Below are 19,097 nucleotides of genomic sequence, written 5' to 3'. Positions count from 1 at the left end.
CGTGAAAAATTAGTGTTGTAGGTATTATTAGTGAAAAACATTCAAAAGAAAAGCAGTTTGTTATAAGTAAAAGTAAAGTAGGCTATGACATACGAGACATTCACTCTTGAGTTTTCGATTGTTCTATGTATTGAAATTTTTGTTTGAAGGAGTTCTTACGAGTTTTCAATTCAGAATGAAGAATATACTTAAGTAGAATATATTATTAAATTATGAATGTACTTAGATTCATTAAAGATGGAAATAGGTTTTGAAGATATTGAGAAATTTTCTACTCACAGTTCTTGTAGCACACATAACGGAAAACAAAAATATATCTCTTCCCCCCACCTCACTATCTGCAGTAGGAAGCACGATTACTGCATTGTTATTGGAGCATGTTGATGTCGCGCTGTAGGCGGGTCGGTGAGGCGTCGTCAGTTAAGGGTGCAGGAACACACTGTGCGTTTTTAAAAAGACTTTATTCAGGCCGAGCCTGTACACTACAACTACATAATACAGAATATTGCTTAAGACTACTTCACATTGATTCTAATACCGTATTTATATGAAACAGTTACATTAATAACATTGGGGGAAGCTAGATTAGAAATTACACAATAAACAATAACAACTGATTAAACCAATTTAGTAATGGATTGCAAATAAGATATCAGTAATGGATTGGACTAATTACATAGAAGATAATATCAGGGAAAGCTAGATTAGACATTACACAATAAACAATAACAACTGATTAGACCAATTTAGTAATGGGTTGCAAATAAGATATCAGTAATTGATTGGACTAAGTACATAGAGAGATAATCTAACTCCTCCCTCCCCAAGTCCTTTACGTCCCGGCAAGGTATTAAAGTCCAGTTGGTATGACTAATCGACTTGGCAAATTTCTAAGTGGAACAGATTGTACAATTACATTACTATGATTTCTGGATTTCTTCAAATAGAGAAGCAATAAAACTATTAAATTGTTACAGATAAGATTAATCCTACAACAACATAAAATTTATTTGAATCATCAATCATGATTGGTTCAAGTATGTCTAAATGTTTATCTCCTAGGTTCACTAAATGAACTGTATCGAATTTAACAAGTTGTTTCAGGTGAGCCGGAAATTTTGAAATAACAAGTGGTGAAGTGTCCTTGTAAACTGTTGGAGTATTAAAGCCACACATTTTTTCATTTAACGTCACATATAAGAGTGAAGTACTATGCAAATTAATCAATTGTTCACTACCATTAACACACAATCGTACATTATTGTTCTTATAGATTAAGTAACTACTAATGCTATCAATATATTTTACAAAACCACAAGTCGCTTGCAAAGAGATTAATTCACAATTTTTCAATTCATTATTACTAAATAAATCTAAAATACATGGATCATCTAACCTATCAAGCTTATTACAATACCTAGTATTAGAGATTAAAACACAATCGTCTAGAACATACAATTCGCCTTTACAATAGGATACAATAGATTTGTTGATTTTCATTACTCTCTGTAATCTGTCAGTTTTGCGTTGGGCGTAATTGGATACGAAATAATAAAATAAGAATCTAATAACAAGGTTTCAATAGGAATTTGAATGAAGTAAGTCAATAAATCATTACCAAGTGCGCAATGCACGTTTGAGATCTGCCATAGCACGGAAGCGTCTCGTGATGCCAAATTATCGGGAGTATTTAAAATTATTGAAGATATTTATGAGCGAGATGAAATACTAGAATGTAGAATATTCTTTTTACAAAATTCCAGACTTTCCACAATATCATTTACATGAAGCTCAAGAAGAGACACACTTGCTAATAGAAGAGAATATTGTTGAAGACGTTCAATGACATTGATTTCATGTGAGGCTTTCAGTAAAAAATCCTGTAAAACAGCGTTGTTGCTTTGAATAATTTTCATATTGTCATTAAATTTGTCTGTTAACCTATGATTATAAATAATTTGTGAGTCAAGGTTTTTCTGGATTATCTGTTCATTATTTTCCATTTCACTGACAATTGAATTATAATGTTCTTTGTCATTAGCGTCCATGTTACCTGTGATCCAAGATATTGCTGTACCTAGACCATTGAAAATACCTCGTTTGATAATTATTTGATTGTGTTCAACATTAACGATCTTGTCCTCATCCATGATTGCAATATGATTATTATCTGAACTAAGTTGACTGTGTACCGTTTGAGTACTTACATTGTCATTATTGGGAATTTCAGGTGGGCAGTAGTCATCAATGAAATCCTGAAGAACTGAGGCAAGGTCGTCAGAGTCATCAATATTTAAAAGATCGTGCGTGTCAAGTTTTATTCTAGAAAAACTGTCGGCCACAAAATTAGTTTTACGCTTTAAAAATTGAATTTCGAAATCAAATTCCTCAAATAGGAGTCGCCATCGTAATAGTTTTGAATTGGGTTCTTTCAGACTCTTCAACAAAACAAGAGGTTTGTGATCAGTTCTTAATACAAAACTTCGGCCGTATAGGTATGGTCTGAAATGTTTACATGCCCCATGCCCATACGATTGCAAGAAGTTCTTTTTCAATTGTAGAGAGATTTTCTTCTGACCTATTTAAAGTGCGAGAGGCATAGGGAGATCGTTTTTCTCAAAATTTTGCGACAGGACTGCTCCAATCGCAAATTGGCTTGCATCTGTGGTGAGTGTGAAGCTTTTTGAGAAGTCTGGAAGTCTGAGAATTGGTTCGTTTTGCAATGCAGATTTTAAAGTTTCGAAAGCATTTAAAAATTCCTTGTTTGTGGGATCGACTTTTGCATCTTTGTGAAGACAACGCGTAAGAGGTTTAGCAATTTTCGCGTAATTATGGATCATTTTACGGTAGTAGCCAGTGAGACCTAAGAGTTGTTTAATTGCTTTAGGTGTTTTTGGTATTGGAAAGTTCTTTACGGCGTTTAATTTTTCTGGATTAGGGCGTATGTCGTCACTCGAAATTATGTGCCCTAAATACAATAGTTCTCGTTTGAAGAATTCGGTTTTATCCAATTGAATTTGAAGGTTGTGATTTTTCAATTTTTGTAATACCGTCCGAAGATGCTTTTTGTGTTCGGAAAGGCTGTCTGAAAAAATAATTATGTCGTCCATGTAGACAAGGACGTTGGGTGTGTCTGAGAAAATCAGATTCATTGCTCTTTGAAAAGTCGGAGGGGCATTTTTTAAACCGAAAGGCATGCGCAGAAATTCAAAATGACCAATTTCTGTGGTGAAAGTGGTTTTTGGGATAGATTCAGGATCCATTTCAATTTGGTGAAAACCTGATGACAAATCTATCGCTGAAAAGTATGTAGCTTCTCCAATTTTTCCAAATAAATCTTCTATGTTAGGGAGTGGGAACCTATCACTTACAGTGATGTCATTAAGCTTACGATAGTCAATTACTACGCAGATTTTACGCTTACCGGACGCATCTTTTTTCTTTGGGACAACCCAAATTGGAGAATTGTACGGGGAATTACTAAGTTGAATGACCTTGTTCTTCAATTTAAATTTTAACATCTTCTTCATTCGGGGTAGCGATAGTTCTTGGTATAGATATAATCATCAGTCTTGGTTTTAATTCTATGTTGGAGAAGATTAGTGCTTGTTGGAGAGTCGTGTTCACGCTTAATTATTCCAGGGAACTCTGATAACAATTCCATAATAAATTCTCTTTCTCCTTCGTTCATGTGAGATGTACGAATTAGAGAGGGTATTCCATTGCGTATTTCATACAATGTATTTTCACTAAAAGAGTGGAACAATTCCTACATATCGAGGCTAGAGACCGAGATATTTTTTGTATCAGGTATTATATGTTTGGTTAATGTGGAGAGCTGATCTTCAACTGAAGAGTTTTCATCAGAATCTTCTACAATGTGATGATTTTTTTTGATATGCTCTGTTTAAAACAGTGCGCATTGACACGGTGTTGGAATCACAATGATTCCGATTTGCAAAAGCACTACCATTGTGATTGTTACTGAATTGTCTGCCATTTTGGAATTTAGGAGGATTTTCAAAATTTGGGGTGTTGTGTCTGGTGAAGCCAGGATGAACGTTTCGTTGCTGTTTATTGTAGTGATTGTTTCTGTTGGGATTATTACGACCGTCATTAAAGTGATTGGAGCGATTATTACGATTGTCCTCAAAGTTACGATAGTTATTGTTACGGGAGTTACGAAATGAGGGTTTGGAATCAAATGGCTCGTCGAAATCATGCAATAAGCTGTTTTGAGCATCTTCAATTGTTAGAATTTTGTGTACCCTAAGGAAAGCAGCAAAGTCTGCTGGTACATTTCGAATGAGAGTGGTCATCAATGTGCGATCAAGTTGACTAGTCAAGTAAGTGATTGTGTCATCAGAGAGTTTCTCCATGCTATAGCGATCGATTATAACACTCTTTTTGTACTTAAGCCTATCAAGAAAATCATTGGTTGACTTGTTACTGAATGGTTTGAGCATCATGGCTTGTGTTACTAAGTCAGCTATAGATCTTTTTTCCCAAAAATTATTTTTAATTGCAGTCAATAAGTCAGGAATAGTTCTACAACCTCGGGCAGCCGTACGGGATTTCCCTGAGAGATGACTGTAAGTGTGGTGGAATAAAAGCCAGTGGTTAGTCTCTAGTGCTTCCACATTTTGGCTACAGAATTCATCATATATTTCTTGACAAATTTTTAAAAAAATAGGGTAGTTCTAGAAGGTTGCCATTAAATGATGGTACTAAATTAGTAATGCTGGCTGATAGGATTTTTGAAGCCATTGTACCTTTTTCAAGTTGGTGAGATTCGTGAAGTTCTTGAAGTTGAGGTTGCTGGAACTAGTTGGTTCAGCACATCAGATGTCGACTGTTCTGGTTCGAGGCCACTTAAGATTTTTTCGAGAGGTTCGTCCAGGAATTTCCTTGCTGGAACTCGTGTTGGAATTGGTGAAAATCTATTTAGGTGTTGGCCCGCAATGGTGGATAGCAGATGATTGAGATGATAACGTCTGCGGGTTACAATCTGTGTGAGTATTGGAGTCTTGCAGTTCTGGTTGTTGCTTTTCGAGGCTGGCTACTGGGTCTTCGCACGGTGTCCTGCTGCAGGGTTTCGTAGCTCTCTTATGAAAAACTCGGCGGAGTGCTGAGGAAAAAAAAATCGGCCTGGGAGAGTTCACAGAACACGAACAATTTCACAAGGAAGATCTACAGAAGTTCGGGCGCCAGTTAAGGGTGCAGGAACACACTGTGCGTTTTTAAAAAGACTTCATTCAGGCCGAGCCTGTACACTACAACTACATAATACAGAATATTGCTTAAGACTACTTAACATTGATTCTAATACCGTATTTATATGAAACAGTTACATTGATAACATTGGGGGAAGCTAGATTAGAAATTACACAATAAACAATAACAACTGATAAAACCAATTTAGTAATGGATTGCAAATAAGATATAAGTAATGGATTGGACTAATTACATAGAAGATAATATTGGGGAAAGCTAGATTAGACATTACACAATAAACAATAACAACTGATTAGACCAATTTAGTAATGGGTTGCAAAAAAAATATCAGTAATGGATTGGACTAAGTACATAGAAAGATAATCTAACTGTCGACAGTAGTTATAAACTGACAGTTTGAGGAAGCTTTTTTGCTCGAAATCCCCCAGCCACCTCTCCCCCCTCTTCCATCCCCTGTTCTAAAAATAGATTTTCCCTCCCCCTTGCCCAGTGATGACGAGGGGGCTCTCTGTTCTAAAAGTAGATTTTCCCTTCCCCTGCTCCAGTGGTGATGAGGGGGATGAAGAAAGACAAAGAGATATATCTCTCTCACTCTCTCTCTCAAAATAGATTTTCCCTTCCCCTGCTCCAGTGTTGATGAGGGGGATGAAGAAAGAGAAAGAGATATATCTCTCTCACTCTCTCTCTCAAAATAGATTTTCCCTTCCCCTGCTCCAGTGGAGATGATGGTGATGAAGAAAGTGAGGGAAAAAATAATTTCCCTTTGAGGGGAAAAATTCCCTCTCTACATCTATACTGACAGATCAAAGTGAATTGAGAAATTCCCTTTGATAAACAATAAACAATAACAACTGATTAAACCAATTTAGTAATGGATTGCAAATAAGATATAAGTAATGGATTGGACTAATTACATAGAGGATAATATTAGGGAAAGCTAGATTAGACATTACACAATAAACAATAACAACTGATTAGACCAATTAAGTAATGGGTTGCAAAAAAAATATCAGTAATGGATTGGACTAAGTACATAGAAAGATAATCTAACTGTCGACAGTAGTTATAAACTGACAGTTTGAGGAAGCTTTTTTGCTCGAAATCCCCCTCCCACCTCTCACCCCTCTTCCATCCCCTGTTCTAAAAATAGATTTTCCCTCCCCCTTGCCCAGTGATGACGAGGGGGCTCTCCGTTCTAAAAATAGATTTTCCCTTCCCCTGCTCCAGTGGTGATGAGGGGGATGAAGAAAGAGAAAGAGATATATCTCTCTCACTCTCTCTCTCAAAATAGATTTTCCCTTCCCCTGCTCAAGTGGAGATGATGGTGATGAAGAAAGTGAGGGAAAAAATAATTTCCCTTTGAGGGGAAAAATTCCCTCTCTACATCTATACTGACAGATCAAAGTGAATTGAGAAATTCCCTTTGATAAACAATAAACAATAACAACTGATTAAACCAATTTAGTAATGGATTGCAAATAAGATATAAGTAATGGATTGGACTAATTACATAGAGGATAATATTAGGGAAAGCTAGATTAGACATTACACAATAAACAATAACAACTGATTAGACCAATTAAGTAATGGGTTGCAAAAAAAATATCAGTAATGGATTGGACTAAGTACATAGAAAGATAATCTAACTGTCGACAGTAGTTATAAACTGACAGTTTGAGGAAGCTTTTTTGCTCGAAATCCCCCTCCCACCTCTCACCCCTCTTCCATCCCCTGTTCTAAAAATAGATTTTCCCTCCCCCTTGCCCAGTGATGACGAGGGGGCTCTCTGTTCTAAAAATAGATTTTCCCTTCCCCTGCTCCAGTGGTGATGAGGGGGATGAAGAAAGAGAAAGAGATATATCTCTCTCACTCTCTCTCTCAAAATAGATTTTCCCTTCCCCTGCTCCAGTGGTGATGAGGGGGATGAAGAAAGTGAGGGAAAAAATAATTTCCCTTTGAGGGGAAAAATTCCCTCTCTACATCTATACTGACAGATTAAAGTGAATTGAGAAATTCCCTATCACTCTCTTCATCTATTGCTATACTGACAGATTAAAGTGAATTGAGAAATTCCCTATCACTCTCTACATCTATTGCTATACTGACAGATTAAAGTGAATTGAGAAATTCTCTCTCTCTCTACATCTATACTGACAGATTAAAGTGAATTGAGAAATTCCCTATCTCTCTCTACATCTAATGCTATACTGACAGATTAAAGTGAATCCATATCTCTACAGAGAGGTCAATGATCTAAGTTCTTTTACATTTTTTATCTGCAATATCGCACAAGCATTTCCAAAGTTCATCGGAATTTTTAACAACAGATAATGGCAAATCATTTGTACAATCATAATGTAGATGTCCATTGTCTAGTATATCGAGTAATTCGAATATCTCAGATAAAATTGGAAAGTGCACATTTTCTGTTTTTGTTAATGGTAAATCAGCATCTTGACATCCTGTTGAAAATTTTATATTCTTCGCAATTGAATCAAATTCGTTGAATGAAGTTTCCATCAAGAGACGAGTTAATTTTTTGAATTTTGAAAAACCATAACACTGCATGTTAACACCCTCCCAGATGTTTGGCATGTGTCTCTGATCTATAAATTGACAAGGTGCACCTGCTGTACTTATTACCATCAACAGTTGCTTGAAGGGGGTCGTGTCTCACTTGTATAAAAAGATCACACCACATGCGTTGCTGTTGTCAGGTCCAGCTCTGACCAGCTACTAAACTAAAAAGTGAGTGGGATATTGGAATGAAAAATCATTTGAACACAGAAAAAGTTTATTTACACATCATTTCACCACAACTATTCATAATTTCATCTTCAATTTTGATTAACTTATCTATACACAAATTATGAGGACGATAATAACATAGATAGTATCTTATGTCATTTAAATTAACCGTGCTCAGAAAAATGTCTTTTAATTGTTTTGCCAAACTATAATTTTTACGAGTTGATTTCCTAATTGCACTTTCACACTCATCATACCAATCAATACAGTTTTCCAACCTCACTTCCAACTCGTTGTCAGCAGCCAACCACTTTCTCGGATCCATGATAAGCGAATGAACAAAACTAAGTGTAGGCTGGGACTATTATAGAGTAATTAAGTGGTCTTTCTTCATTAATTGTAGACAGACAACATGTACATGCTTTATGCAGTCTCAATGCATGCATGCAATAAACGCACTGAATCTCTTTTCTGTTGTAGAAGAATCCATAATGAGCAAAGTTTCTTTTCTGTGAATTCGTGTACATTGCGGCCATTTTCATACTTTGCATTCGATTATTTTCACACATGAAATTATTTGTTTGATACATATTTTTAAACAACAAAGAATTATAATATTGAGCACTGAACAAAGCACACCGTCCATCTGGTCTATTTTTATGAATGTTTCACACACCATAACACCATGAACTAGTGAAAAAGCTGAAATCGGGTTTTGCAAAATCCTCTGGTATACATTGAACAATAGTATGTAATCTTCTTAAAAACTTCTCAGTTCCTTTTGTGAAATTTTTTCCATAACCTACAAGGTAATCACATATTAATGAGTCAGTGTATTCTAAATCTCCATCTTCCCATTTTATTTTATGATAGTGACGTTCTAACCATGTTACATTGTTACACAATTTTGCACTCAATTCTGTCTTTGCAAATGGTGATTTGAAATGGAATACAATATAATTATTAAACTGATCAATTATGGCAAGTTCTTTCACAATAATTTGATTACAATCTTGTTAAAACCAGTGAAGATCAACTGTAGCAATTTTCGTACTTGCTTGCTTGTCCACTTCTTTCTGTTCGGCGGGCTCATCGAATCCTCCGTCTTTCTCCCCCTCCTCCTCCTCCCGTTTCTGCTCCTCCCCCACCCACTGGTGGCTTCTGGATCGGTGTGCTGCACCTTGGTTCATAATAGAAACTATCAGAATCAAGATCACACTGGATACCAATAGACTGAGTTTGCACTTTGCCAAAAATATCAGAACACAAAGAATAGGACATTTTAGATGTTACCTGTTCAAAGATGAAACTGATAATGAACCAAATTTGTCAGAGTGCACACCTTATATAATATTGAATGCAGTGCACTCTATCAATAAAATTACTGAAATTCTTTCACCATGCTCATCAGAGGAGTGTACTCCATCACACGATCGCTAATTAAAACGCAATAGGCGGAAGTATTTGCAGGTACTGCACTATTAAATTCCATTTCAATACGAACATCTGTCGAAGATTTCAAATGACTTGCTTGGTGTAAACAGTCCACAACAACCAGCGGTGTTGAATCACAAAACGTTTTAAAGTCAATTTCTGTTCCGAGTTCGCTATTGATTGAATGATTATAATACGAGGGCGCGAAATCCAAAAACATCCGGTATAATGGTTCCTTTTTACCCAGCAGATTTTCATATGGATAATACTCACTGTTCAAATATACTTTAACATTGTAAATACCACAGCTATCAAAATTAGATATTGATTTTTTAATTTTATTCTTACGATCGGTTTGAAATGCAATTATAACATATTTTGGACTATCAAAAATCGATGTGGTGCGGACTGCCCAAGAATGGTTGAGTGAATTTTGCAAATTTGGTAATTCACAAATTTCCCAATGCCGGTGACCTAATTTCAGTGGAGTGTCAGCATCGAGCGGTCTCAAAAATTTCAGTCTTACGTGATCTTCTGAAGTTATGTAGGGCATTCTCCATTGCAGTTTTGTAATTTTCACACTAATGCTTGTTCCAGTTGCGGACTCAACACAATTTAGGTCTGTCGGTGACCCCAATAAGACGAGTTCCTGTTTCAAATTTGAAATTATTCTTTGAAAATCTTCAAAAAACGGGAGGATTAATTCCAGCGGTACACAGAAAGTGAATTTATTATCTGTTAGCTCATATCCTGCTCTGTCAAAACCAGCCAAGTGATATGTGTTCTTATCGAGCGTATTCTTCACTAGTATAGCTTTAATTGTGGATGTTAATCCAATCAATCTTGATTTAGAAATTTGCTGACCTGCTAATTCATATCGTATTTTGTCAAAAAGGTTGCCGATTACGTTACTGCTTAATTTATAGTCTGCCACAACTGGTGGATCAGCCGGCTCTGTTCCTGGTTTTGTACAGTTAACTGTTCCCTCAATAAATATAAATGATTTGCAAGGTAAAGAATAGACATCTAAAGAATTTATGCCAATACGTGCCTCGTCACAGTTTTTTATTTCTTGTCCCAAATAAACTGTATGAGTGTGAAATTGGAATTTGGTTATATCATTATAAAACTGAAGGTCTGTCTCCACGTCCAGAATTTCACTGATTGCAGCCACTCCTCCTCCTCACATTCCGCCAATCAACTATAAAACCTAACTTTTCTAATATTCTCACACTTTTAGCCGACAAAGCACGTTTGTTTTTAGGTGTTGATGCTCTCACGTTCGTCTCTCTAATGACATTGTGTGTACATGTCTTATTTGAACGTGGATTGAAAACAAGATAACCCATTACGTTTACTTTTGTTTTTCACGTATGTGCAACCTAATTGTAATTGTATCTCCACGGAAATCAATAAACAATCCATTCTGGTCTGTTACCTTTACATTAATAGTTTGAATTCGATGCGTATTCAAAGGTACATGAATAATCGGCTATGGTACTTCGTTTATTAGATAGCCGCTAGGAACCTTTGGCAAAAATTCGTAGATTATATGTTTTTGTTTTCCGTCAGAGTAACTACCACATGCTAAATTACACTTGAGTACAATACTACCAATGCTTGTTATGTCAACCAAATGCTGAGAATAATGCCATTTATTCGGTTGCAAAACAACATTCTCAAAACCAAGTATCTTACCAATCGAATCAGTATGTGTTAAATCAATAGCTTCATCAGAATGAATTTCAATCTTCATAGTATTTGCGTTTGCACATAGAATAAGTTTATTCTTCTTCTCATCAATATTCAATTCATTCTTTAAAGATTATATAATATCCTCAACTTCATATACACCCATATCCAGCTCAATTAATCTATCACCATATTTGAAGCTGGAATTTGTTCCTTTGTTTACGTTTGCAATACTATTGTAACTACAAAAATCAATCAATCCAATTTCCCATTCACAATTTTTATCCAATTCTATAATTTCTTGTGAATGTTTGTAGAGGTTACTTGTGTTAGATCTTAATGTAATAACAACCATCTTGTAATGTGTGTGTGTGTTCACCACAAACACTTAATTACAACTGATTTGCAAGAAACAATAACATAAGATGACCACAAAAATCACTAGTTAATGGTTGCATGTGCTCTACATTATAGAATATATTTACTCCAATTTCTTTTTTCCAATACTTGTCTAATTCGTATTGCGGTTGTAAATTTCCAATTGGATCAAAATACCAAACATTAGAACCGACTTTTTTATATGCAACCCAATGTGTGCCATCCTTGCTTTCCCTCGCTAAATTCACAATGGCATTCTCGTTTTTTAGAATTTTTTTGGGTAATGCATCTAGCATATATATACCTCATAGCCGAATCTGTAATAATTACGACCAATCAATCAAATCATAATTACTCAATTCTCCTTCAATATCAATGTCTTCTTCTTCTTCTTCTTCTCTTCTTCTTCTTCTTCTTCTTCTTCTTCTTCTTCCTACTCTTCTTTGTTGTTCTACGTTTCTTAACTTGTTTTTGGGGGAATAAACTCACTCCATATGATGATGGCGGTGGTGGTAAAGAGGGTGGGATTAAAACTCTCCCCCCACTAGTTATTTGAGGAGAAGGCTTCAAAAAATACCCTTTTCCTGCAATATGCTTTTTCAACTAAGCTATAGCTTTGCGTCTAATATCATTACTATAACTTCTCCTCTCATTCTTCCTCTTCTTCTTCTTTCTCAAAGACCCACCAAATGCTGCTTTAGCTTTCATGACGTTTGTAACAAGATAGCTAAGTGCTTTCTCGGCAAGGGGTGTTTGTGGATTTTTGAATATGTTCGCTAGAGCTCTGTCAGCTATCGCTCAAGTTTTATTATCGCTATTTTGTGTATATGCTATATCATGTACCTTACAGGCTCTATCTAATGAATTTATACCTTGAGCACCTCTCTTTAACCTTTCATTAACCTTTGTGCCCGGCCCACACCACTGATAGCCAGGAATGTGAATTTCATCTTGCAGATTGTCAATTAGCTTATTTAGAATAGTGGATGTGACATTACCTGCCAAACCCCTCACACCCTTAAAAACTTTTGCTGCTGAACTCAAGATTCCTCTACCTCGTTTCCTCGAACTTCGCTTTCTCCTACATACCATTTCCTTACCTTTCAACTCAATGGTTGAACATTAACTGAGGTTAATTAATTAATTAATCATTACACCAACTTAATCAAAAGAGAATTGAATTGGTTTGATTTTCAATCGAGTTGGAAATGGATTCACACCATGTATCAGATTGCTATGTGCTCATAACATTGTTCGAATGATAAGAATATTATTTCAAATAACAAATCTGAAAAGGTGAACACAATTTGAAAGGGGGGGAAATGATGTCATCGCGCCCGCCCATATCTGTAGGAACACGTGCCAAAACAGATGTGGGGGAGAGCAATGCATCAACTCACCGAAGCCACTTGGCTGTATGTGTACATGTGTCTGTGTGTGTGTGTGTGTGTAGTAGTGAAGACGTTTGCCTCTATGCATGCTCACAACAAACTATAAAAGGGGAGCTCAGCTTCCTTACTTATCATTCACAACAGAGTGTAAGCAGGTGAAAAGTGAACCATTCTTCTTCTTCTGTGTTTCTACTATTCATTGTGAACTTATCAACAACAACAGGTAAGAATTGACAACAATTTTTTATCAAATAAATACAAAATTTATTCACTACTAATACTACTTTCACACATACATCTATACAATTCGTAACACATAAGTCGACGAATTGTATAGATATAAGAATTGTTGATGCTTAACAATTTTTATATCGGTCCAATTCCCCGACTTATGTGATACTATCATTACCAAATTTTTACAACTTTTATTAAATTGTTCTATTTTTTCAGTGGTAATGCAGGAAGCAAATCGTTGTGGTAAATATACCTCACACACAGATTTGCTTCCTGCATTGCTAATTTTTAAAATAACTTGTCGTCCGTGTTTATTCGTATGCTCCCTTGTGCTGATAATGGGGTAGGGGGCATCCTCCTTTAACTCTCTCAGCGGCACCCAGGGTTTTGCTACAGGCTGATTGATGAGTTGGACAAAGTCCAACTCATCCTCCTCCGCCCGCTGCACCTCCTTCATCAGGGGGACAAGTGACGAGGCGTCCTCCATTCCAGCATGTTTCTGTTGAAAAATATTTGATTAGTGTCTTATTTGTTTCAGATTATCATCAAATCAGAATTGTCAAATCATACTAGAGAACTTGATCAATAGATTCACTACACAATCTCAAAGTGAGTAATAATTTATACATGAGCGATTACTTTAAACAATAATATCTCGTAATTACATCTCTAACCAGTTCAAATAATATTTTCTTGCTATCAAATAATTTATACATGATCGATTACTTTAAACAATATTATCATGTGATTCCATCTCTAATCAGTTCAAATAATATTTCCTTGCTATCGAATAATTTATGCATGATCGATTATTTTAAACAATAATATCTCATAATTCCATCTCTAACCAGTTCAAATAATATTTCCTTGCTATCAAATAATTTATGCATGATCGATTACTTTAAACAATAATATCTCGTTATTCAATTTCTAATCAGTTCAAATAATATTCCTTGCTATCAAATAATTTATGCATGATCGATTACTTTTAACAATAATATCACGTAATTCAATTTCTAATCAGTTCAAATAATATTTCCTTGCTATCAAATAATTTATGCATGATCGATTACTTTAAACAATAATATCTCGTTATTCAATTTCTAATCAGTTCAAATAATATTTCCTTGCCATCAAATAATTTATGCATGATCGATTACTTTTATCAATAATATCACGTAATTCAATTTCTAATCAGTTCAAATAATATTTCCTTGCTATCAAATAATTTATGCATGATCGATTACTTTAAACAATAATATCTCGTTATTCAATTTCTAATCAGTTCAAATAATATTTCCTTGCTATCAAAAATTTATGCATGATCGATCACTTTTAACAATAATATCTCATAATTCAATTTCTAATCAGTTCAAATAATATTTCCTTGCTATCAAATAATTTATGCATGCTCGATTACTTTAAACAATAATATCACGTTATTCAATTTCTAATCAGTTCAAATAATATTCCTTGCTAACAAATAATTATGCATGATTGATTACTTTTAACAATAATATCTCATAATTCAATTTCTAATCAGTTCAAATAATATTTCCTTGCTATCAAATAATTTATGCATGATCGATTACTTTTATCAATAATATCACGTAATTCAATTTCTAATCAGTTCAAATAATATTTCCTTGCTATCGAATAATTTATGCATGAGCAATTACTTTAAACACTAATATCACATATTCAATTTCTAATCAGTTCAAATAATATTTCCTTGCTATCAAAAATTTATGCATGATCGATCACTTTTAACAATAATATCTCATAATTCAATTTCTAATCAGTTCAAATAATATTTCCTTGCTATCAAATAATTTATGCATGCTCGATTACTTTAAACAATAATATCACGTTATTCAATTTCTAATCAGTTCAAATAATATTTCCTTGCTAACAAATAATTTATGCATGATTGATTACTTTTAACAATAATATCTCATAATTCAATTTCTAATCAGTTCAAATAATATTTCCTTGCTATCAAATAATTTATGCATGATCGATTACTTTTATCAATAATATCACGTAATTCAATTTCTAATCAGTTCAAATAATATTTCCTTGCTATCGAATAATTTATGCATGAGCAATTACTTTAAACACTAATATCACATAATTCCAACTCTAACCAGTTCAAATAATATTTCCTTGCTATCAAATAATTTATGCATGATCGATTACTTTAAACACTAATATCTTGTAATTCAATTTCTGATCAGTTAAAATAATATTTCCTTGCTATCAAATAATAATAATAATCAAAGGCTTGTATGTGTACAGATTTTTTCCATGATCGATTGTTAAAAAAAAAAAATCTGTACACATACAAGTTAATAATATTTGTTGAGACTAACCTTTGTTTGTGAGTAGATTGTCTCTTCATCCTCTTCCCCGCTAACCTCAGGCTCCTCAAAAGCCAACCTCCTCTTCCCCTGCTTCTGCTTGATCTTGTTGGATAGAGTAGTTAGCACCACTTGCCGCGGTGCCCAGGTAGCAGGTGGAGCCAGGCGTTGAAGCAGACTGTCTCCCAGCACGATCTTGCCCGGCGATGGTGGTTCCACGGTGAGCGGAGAAGGAGCAGGTGCAGCAGCGGACGACTTGGCAGCGAGGGCAGCTTTCTGTTGCCAGTAGTTGAGGATACGCTTATGTGGTGGTGGGCTATCTGGGAGAATGAATGATGATGATGGAGAACTCATCTCATACGATAGTGAAGTATGTAGTACACTCAAATCCGACTCTGATGTAAATGACAATTTTCCTCTCTTTACATCTGTTTATATAACATGCGTTCCTCTCTCTGTTCCAGGCTCGTGCGAGTGAGAGCCACACATGCTATAAGGCAAAAAGAAATCAAATTTCTCCCCTAGGCACAGAACAACATGTGCTGCTATATCCTCCCACATCATTATCAACATCATTCAGATTTATAAGTATTCTCTCCTATCATAAAAAACTGTTACAATCACTCAAACATTCTATATTTTCGAATAGCATCCTCGTGCGAGCCACACGTGTTAGAGGATGAAGGAAAAAAAAATTCTCCTCTAGAACTCAGCATGGGACAGTGTCTGCTGAGTGAGAGGCACACCTGCTAGAAGGTGAAAAAAAAATTCTCATCTACGTCTCAGCATGGGGCCCGTTACAATCACTCAAACATTCTATATTTTTGAATAGCATCCCGCCTCTCGTGATGCTTATTGATTTCTAATATTATCAGTTATTAAATATTTCATTGTTTTCACAGCATTTTCTCACCTCACAACTCAGCTTCCGAGCTCATAAGCAGTTAAGCTCTCGTCAAGGCAACATACCTGAGAGGTTAACACGCAATCCGAAAAGGAAGCATAGCCGGTATCTATACCTGCACATCTACAGCCGAGGAAATACCTGTCATTCACGCAGCATCAACCAACACATGTAAGTACATTTTTACTTTGATTTTATCCACTGAGGAGAGTCGGAGGAGAGGAAAATTGTCCTCGGAGGACAATTTTTGTCCTTGGAGGGGAGGATTTTTGTCCTTGGAGGACAATTTTTGTCCTCGGAGGGGAGGATTTTTGTCCTCGGAGGACAAAAAACCTTCTACAGCATACTGCATGCATGCAATTTTAGCTCATCTTTACAATATGCATAATCTGGATAATCTTCTCCTCCCACTCCTTTCTCACACTCTTCATATAACGGTAAATGTATTACTTTTTCAAATGGATTCTCGATAATATATTTGCAATAGACACATTGCAGATAGTGATTTTTATGTAAGAAATAACCATTCCTCGCAAAATAGTCTGCTTTATCAGATAATGATTTACAATAGTCACAATGTAGATGACGATGATGATTTTCAAAATACTCTCCTTGAACGGATGAATCTTCTACATGATTCAAAGTTAAATATCTTTCTTCATATTGGCGTAGAATATAATTATCGAAATTCTCCTCTTCAATTGTTATATTATCTTTCCTTCTCAATGCACAGTTTAGACTGTACCTTGCATGTTCTATTGCTGGTATGTCACTTTCTTCCCATTTTCCCAAATAAATTGAACAAAATACACATCGCACAATGTCTGGTATACATGCGAATATAAATCCCTCTTTCACCATGTTTTCCGCCGACAAATGCTGAGAAGATTTCGTCCATCTTTTATCAAAAGTTAATAATCATAATCTTTCATGCAACATTATGTGTTCTTGAGATATCATTTCCACACAGCCTTCTTCTACCAATGCAAATTCACAACTGCTTTAAAAACATGCAGTTGTACTGTATCACTCTAATTCCATCTCATGCTGATCGTTATTCTTTCGTTTTTCAGAATCTAACATCAACATCATCATGCCGAGGAAACGAAGAGTACATGGTGTGAATTCCAGCACGGTCTGCCATAGTATAACCATCGAGGATGCTGAGGAAATTAGCATCGAGAATGTTCTCAAGGGATCGAAACGACACGTTTTCGACATAATTAGAGAGCACGCGGCACGGCATGATGACAATGTAAAATGGTTCATTGTCTTGAATGTTTTATTGTATAAATTGGTGGTGATGGATGATGAGGTTAGCGAGACTGTCTCATCTCTCATAAATCTTCATAGTTACTCCAACATAGCGCTAAATGTGCTTGAGTATTATGAAGATTTTAACGATCATTTCATGTTGGCTATGAGAAAAATCCTGTCGTCTTTTGACAACTTTGTTCGACATGGCAGCGGTTGGGTTTTGAAGAAAATTGAGTCACTGGATGTGAACGTGATAAAATTTAATCCAATATTCACATCCAGTTCCATTCAAACACCCCAGTTTCTTGAAAACAAAAATTGTATTATAAATGTCAAAAATCTGTCTGATGAAAAATGCTCCTCGCGTATTTCCATCAGAAACCAAAGGACTTACACCCGACTGTAAAGTATTTGAGCGAGTTTGCTCACACACATAATACACAAGGTGTAAATTTTCTGGTGACGACACGTGATATTAAGAAATTTGAAATACTGAATCTGGATATTGCAATTCACATCATTGCATATGACAACAAAAAGTTTTTCTCCTACCGCACAAGCATTTTCCGCACTCGTAAGCACCAAATTAATCTTTTAATGCTGAAAGCTGATGCAGGAAAAACGCATTTCTGTTTAATTAATACCGCGAATGGGAAAAATGGATTATCGCATCTTTTCTCTCACCTTTCAAAACACGACGGACAAGTACATATTTGTAATTTCTGTTTTCATAGATTTACATCGACCAAATCTAAAAATTATGATGGCAAAGCAAATTTGATGAAACATGAACAGCTTTGTTCCAACTTTGGATCACAGCGTGTTTCATATCCTAAACGTGGAGACACAATTGAATTTAAGAAACTAGGCTCCACGTTGAAGAAAAAGTATACCATTTACGCAGATTTAGAAACTTACGTTGTTAATATCGATAATAATGATGATGATGAATCCGATTCGGATGAAATCACTCATAGCTTTACAAAGAAAACAGTATAACAGAAAAATATTCCCTGCGGGTATTGTTTTGTTGTTATCGATGTGATACTTCATAGATTGAGTAGTTTAGATGAAAATTCATGGAGAAATTTCTTCAGAAAATTACAGATCTTGGCAACATTTTGTATGAGGATATGAAACGTGAAATTCCGATGCAACATTTATCCGAAAGTCAAGAGCACAAATTTCAAAATTCGGTAAACTGTGGGCTTTGTGCCGAACCGTTCTTAGACTCCGATATCAAATGTCATCACCATGCGCATGAAACCGGAAATTACCTATGTGCGGCGCACATTTCTTGTAATTTATCGGCTCATACTCCAGAGTACATTTCGTGTTATTTCCACAATTTCTCTGGGTTTGATTCACATTTCATTCTGAAAGCGCCCGGTAAATGCGAAAAAGAAATTTCCTGCATTGCAAATACGTCAGAGAGATTTTTGACACTTTCAGTAGGCAAAATTA

The 19,097-nt window shown here is 35.3% G+C and overlaps 2 protein-coding genes across 2 annotated transcripts in view; one reads left to right on the top strand and one right to left on the bottom strand.

The window, feature by feature from the left end:
- The window catches only part of LOC120355001 (dynein heavy chain 12, axonemal-like), a 92,137-nt gene extending 88,397 nt beyond the window's left edge, over positions 1–3,740 (top strand). The window contains exon 7 of the mRNA XM_039443224.1: positions 2,231–3,740. Coding sequence (XP_039299158.1) covers positions 2,231–2,251 — 21 coding nt within the window. The 3' untranslated portion in view covers positions 2,252–3,740. The remainder of the gene's footprint in view (positions 1–2,230) is intronic.
- A 4,185-nt stretch (positions 3,741–7,925) lies between these two features.
- LOC120354562 lies at positions 7,926–15,826 on the bottom strand. The gene is made up of 4 exons (XM_039441908.1): positions 15,485–15,826; positions 13,371–13,611; positions 9,042–9,163; positions 7,926–7,976 (listed from the first exon to the last, which is right to left on the bottom strand). The coding sequence occupies exons 1-4, from the start codon at positions 15,824–15,826 to the stop codon at positions 7,926–7,928; spliced, it is 756 nt and encodes a 251-aa protein (XP_039297842.1).
- Positions 15,827–19,097: the final 3,271 nt, after the last annotated feature.

Source organism: Nilaparvata lugens, chromosome X (assembly GCF_014356525.2).
Source record: "Nilaparvata lugens isolate BPH chromosome X, ASM1435652v1, whole genome shotgun sequence".
Lineage (NCBI taxonomy): Eukaryota > Metazoa > Arthropoda > Insecta > Hemiptera > Delphacidae > Nilaparvata > Nilaparvata lugens.
This window is presented reverse-complemented; position numbering and strand designations above follow the sequence as displayed.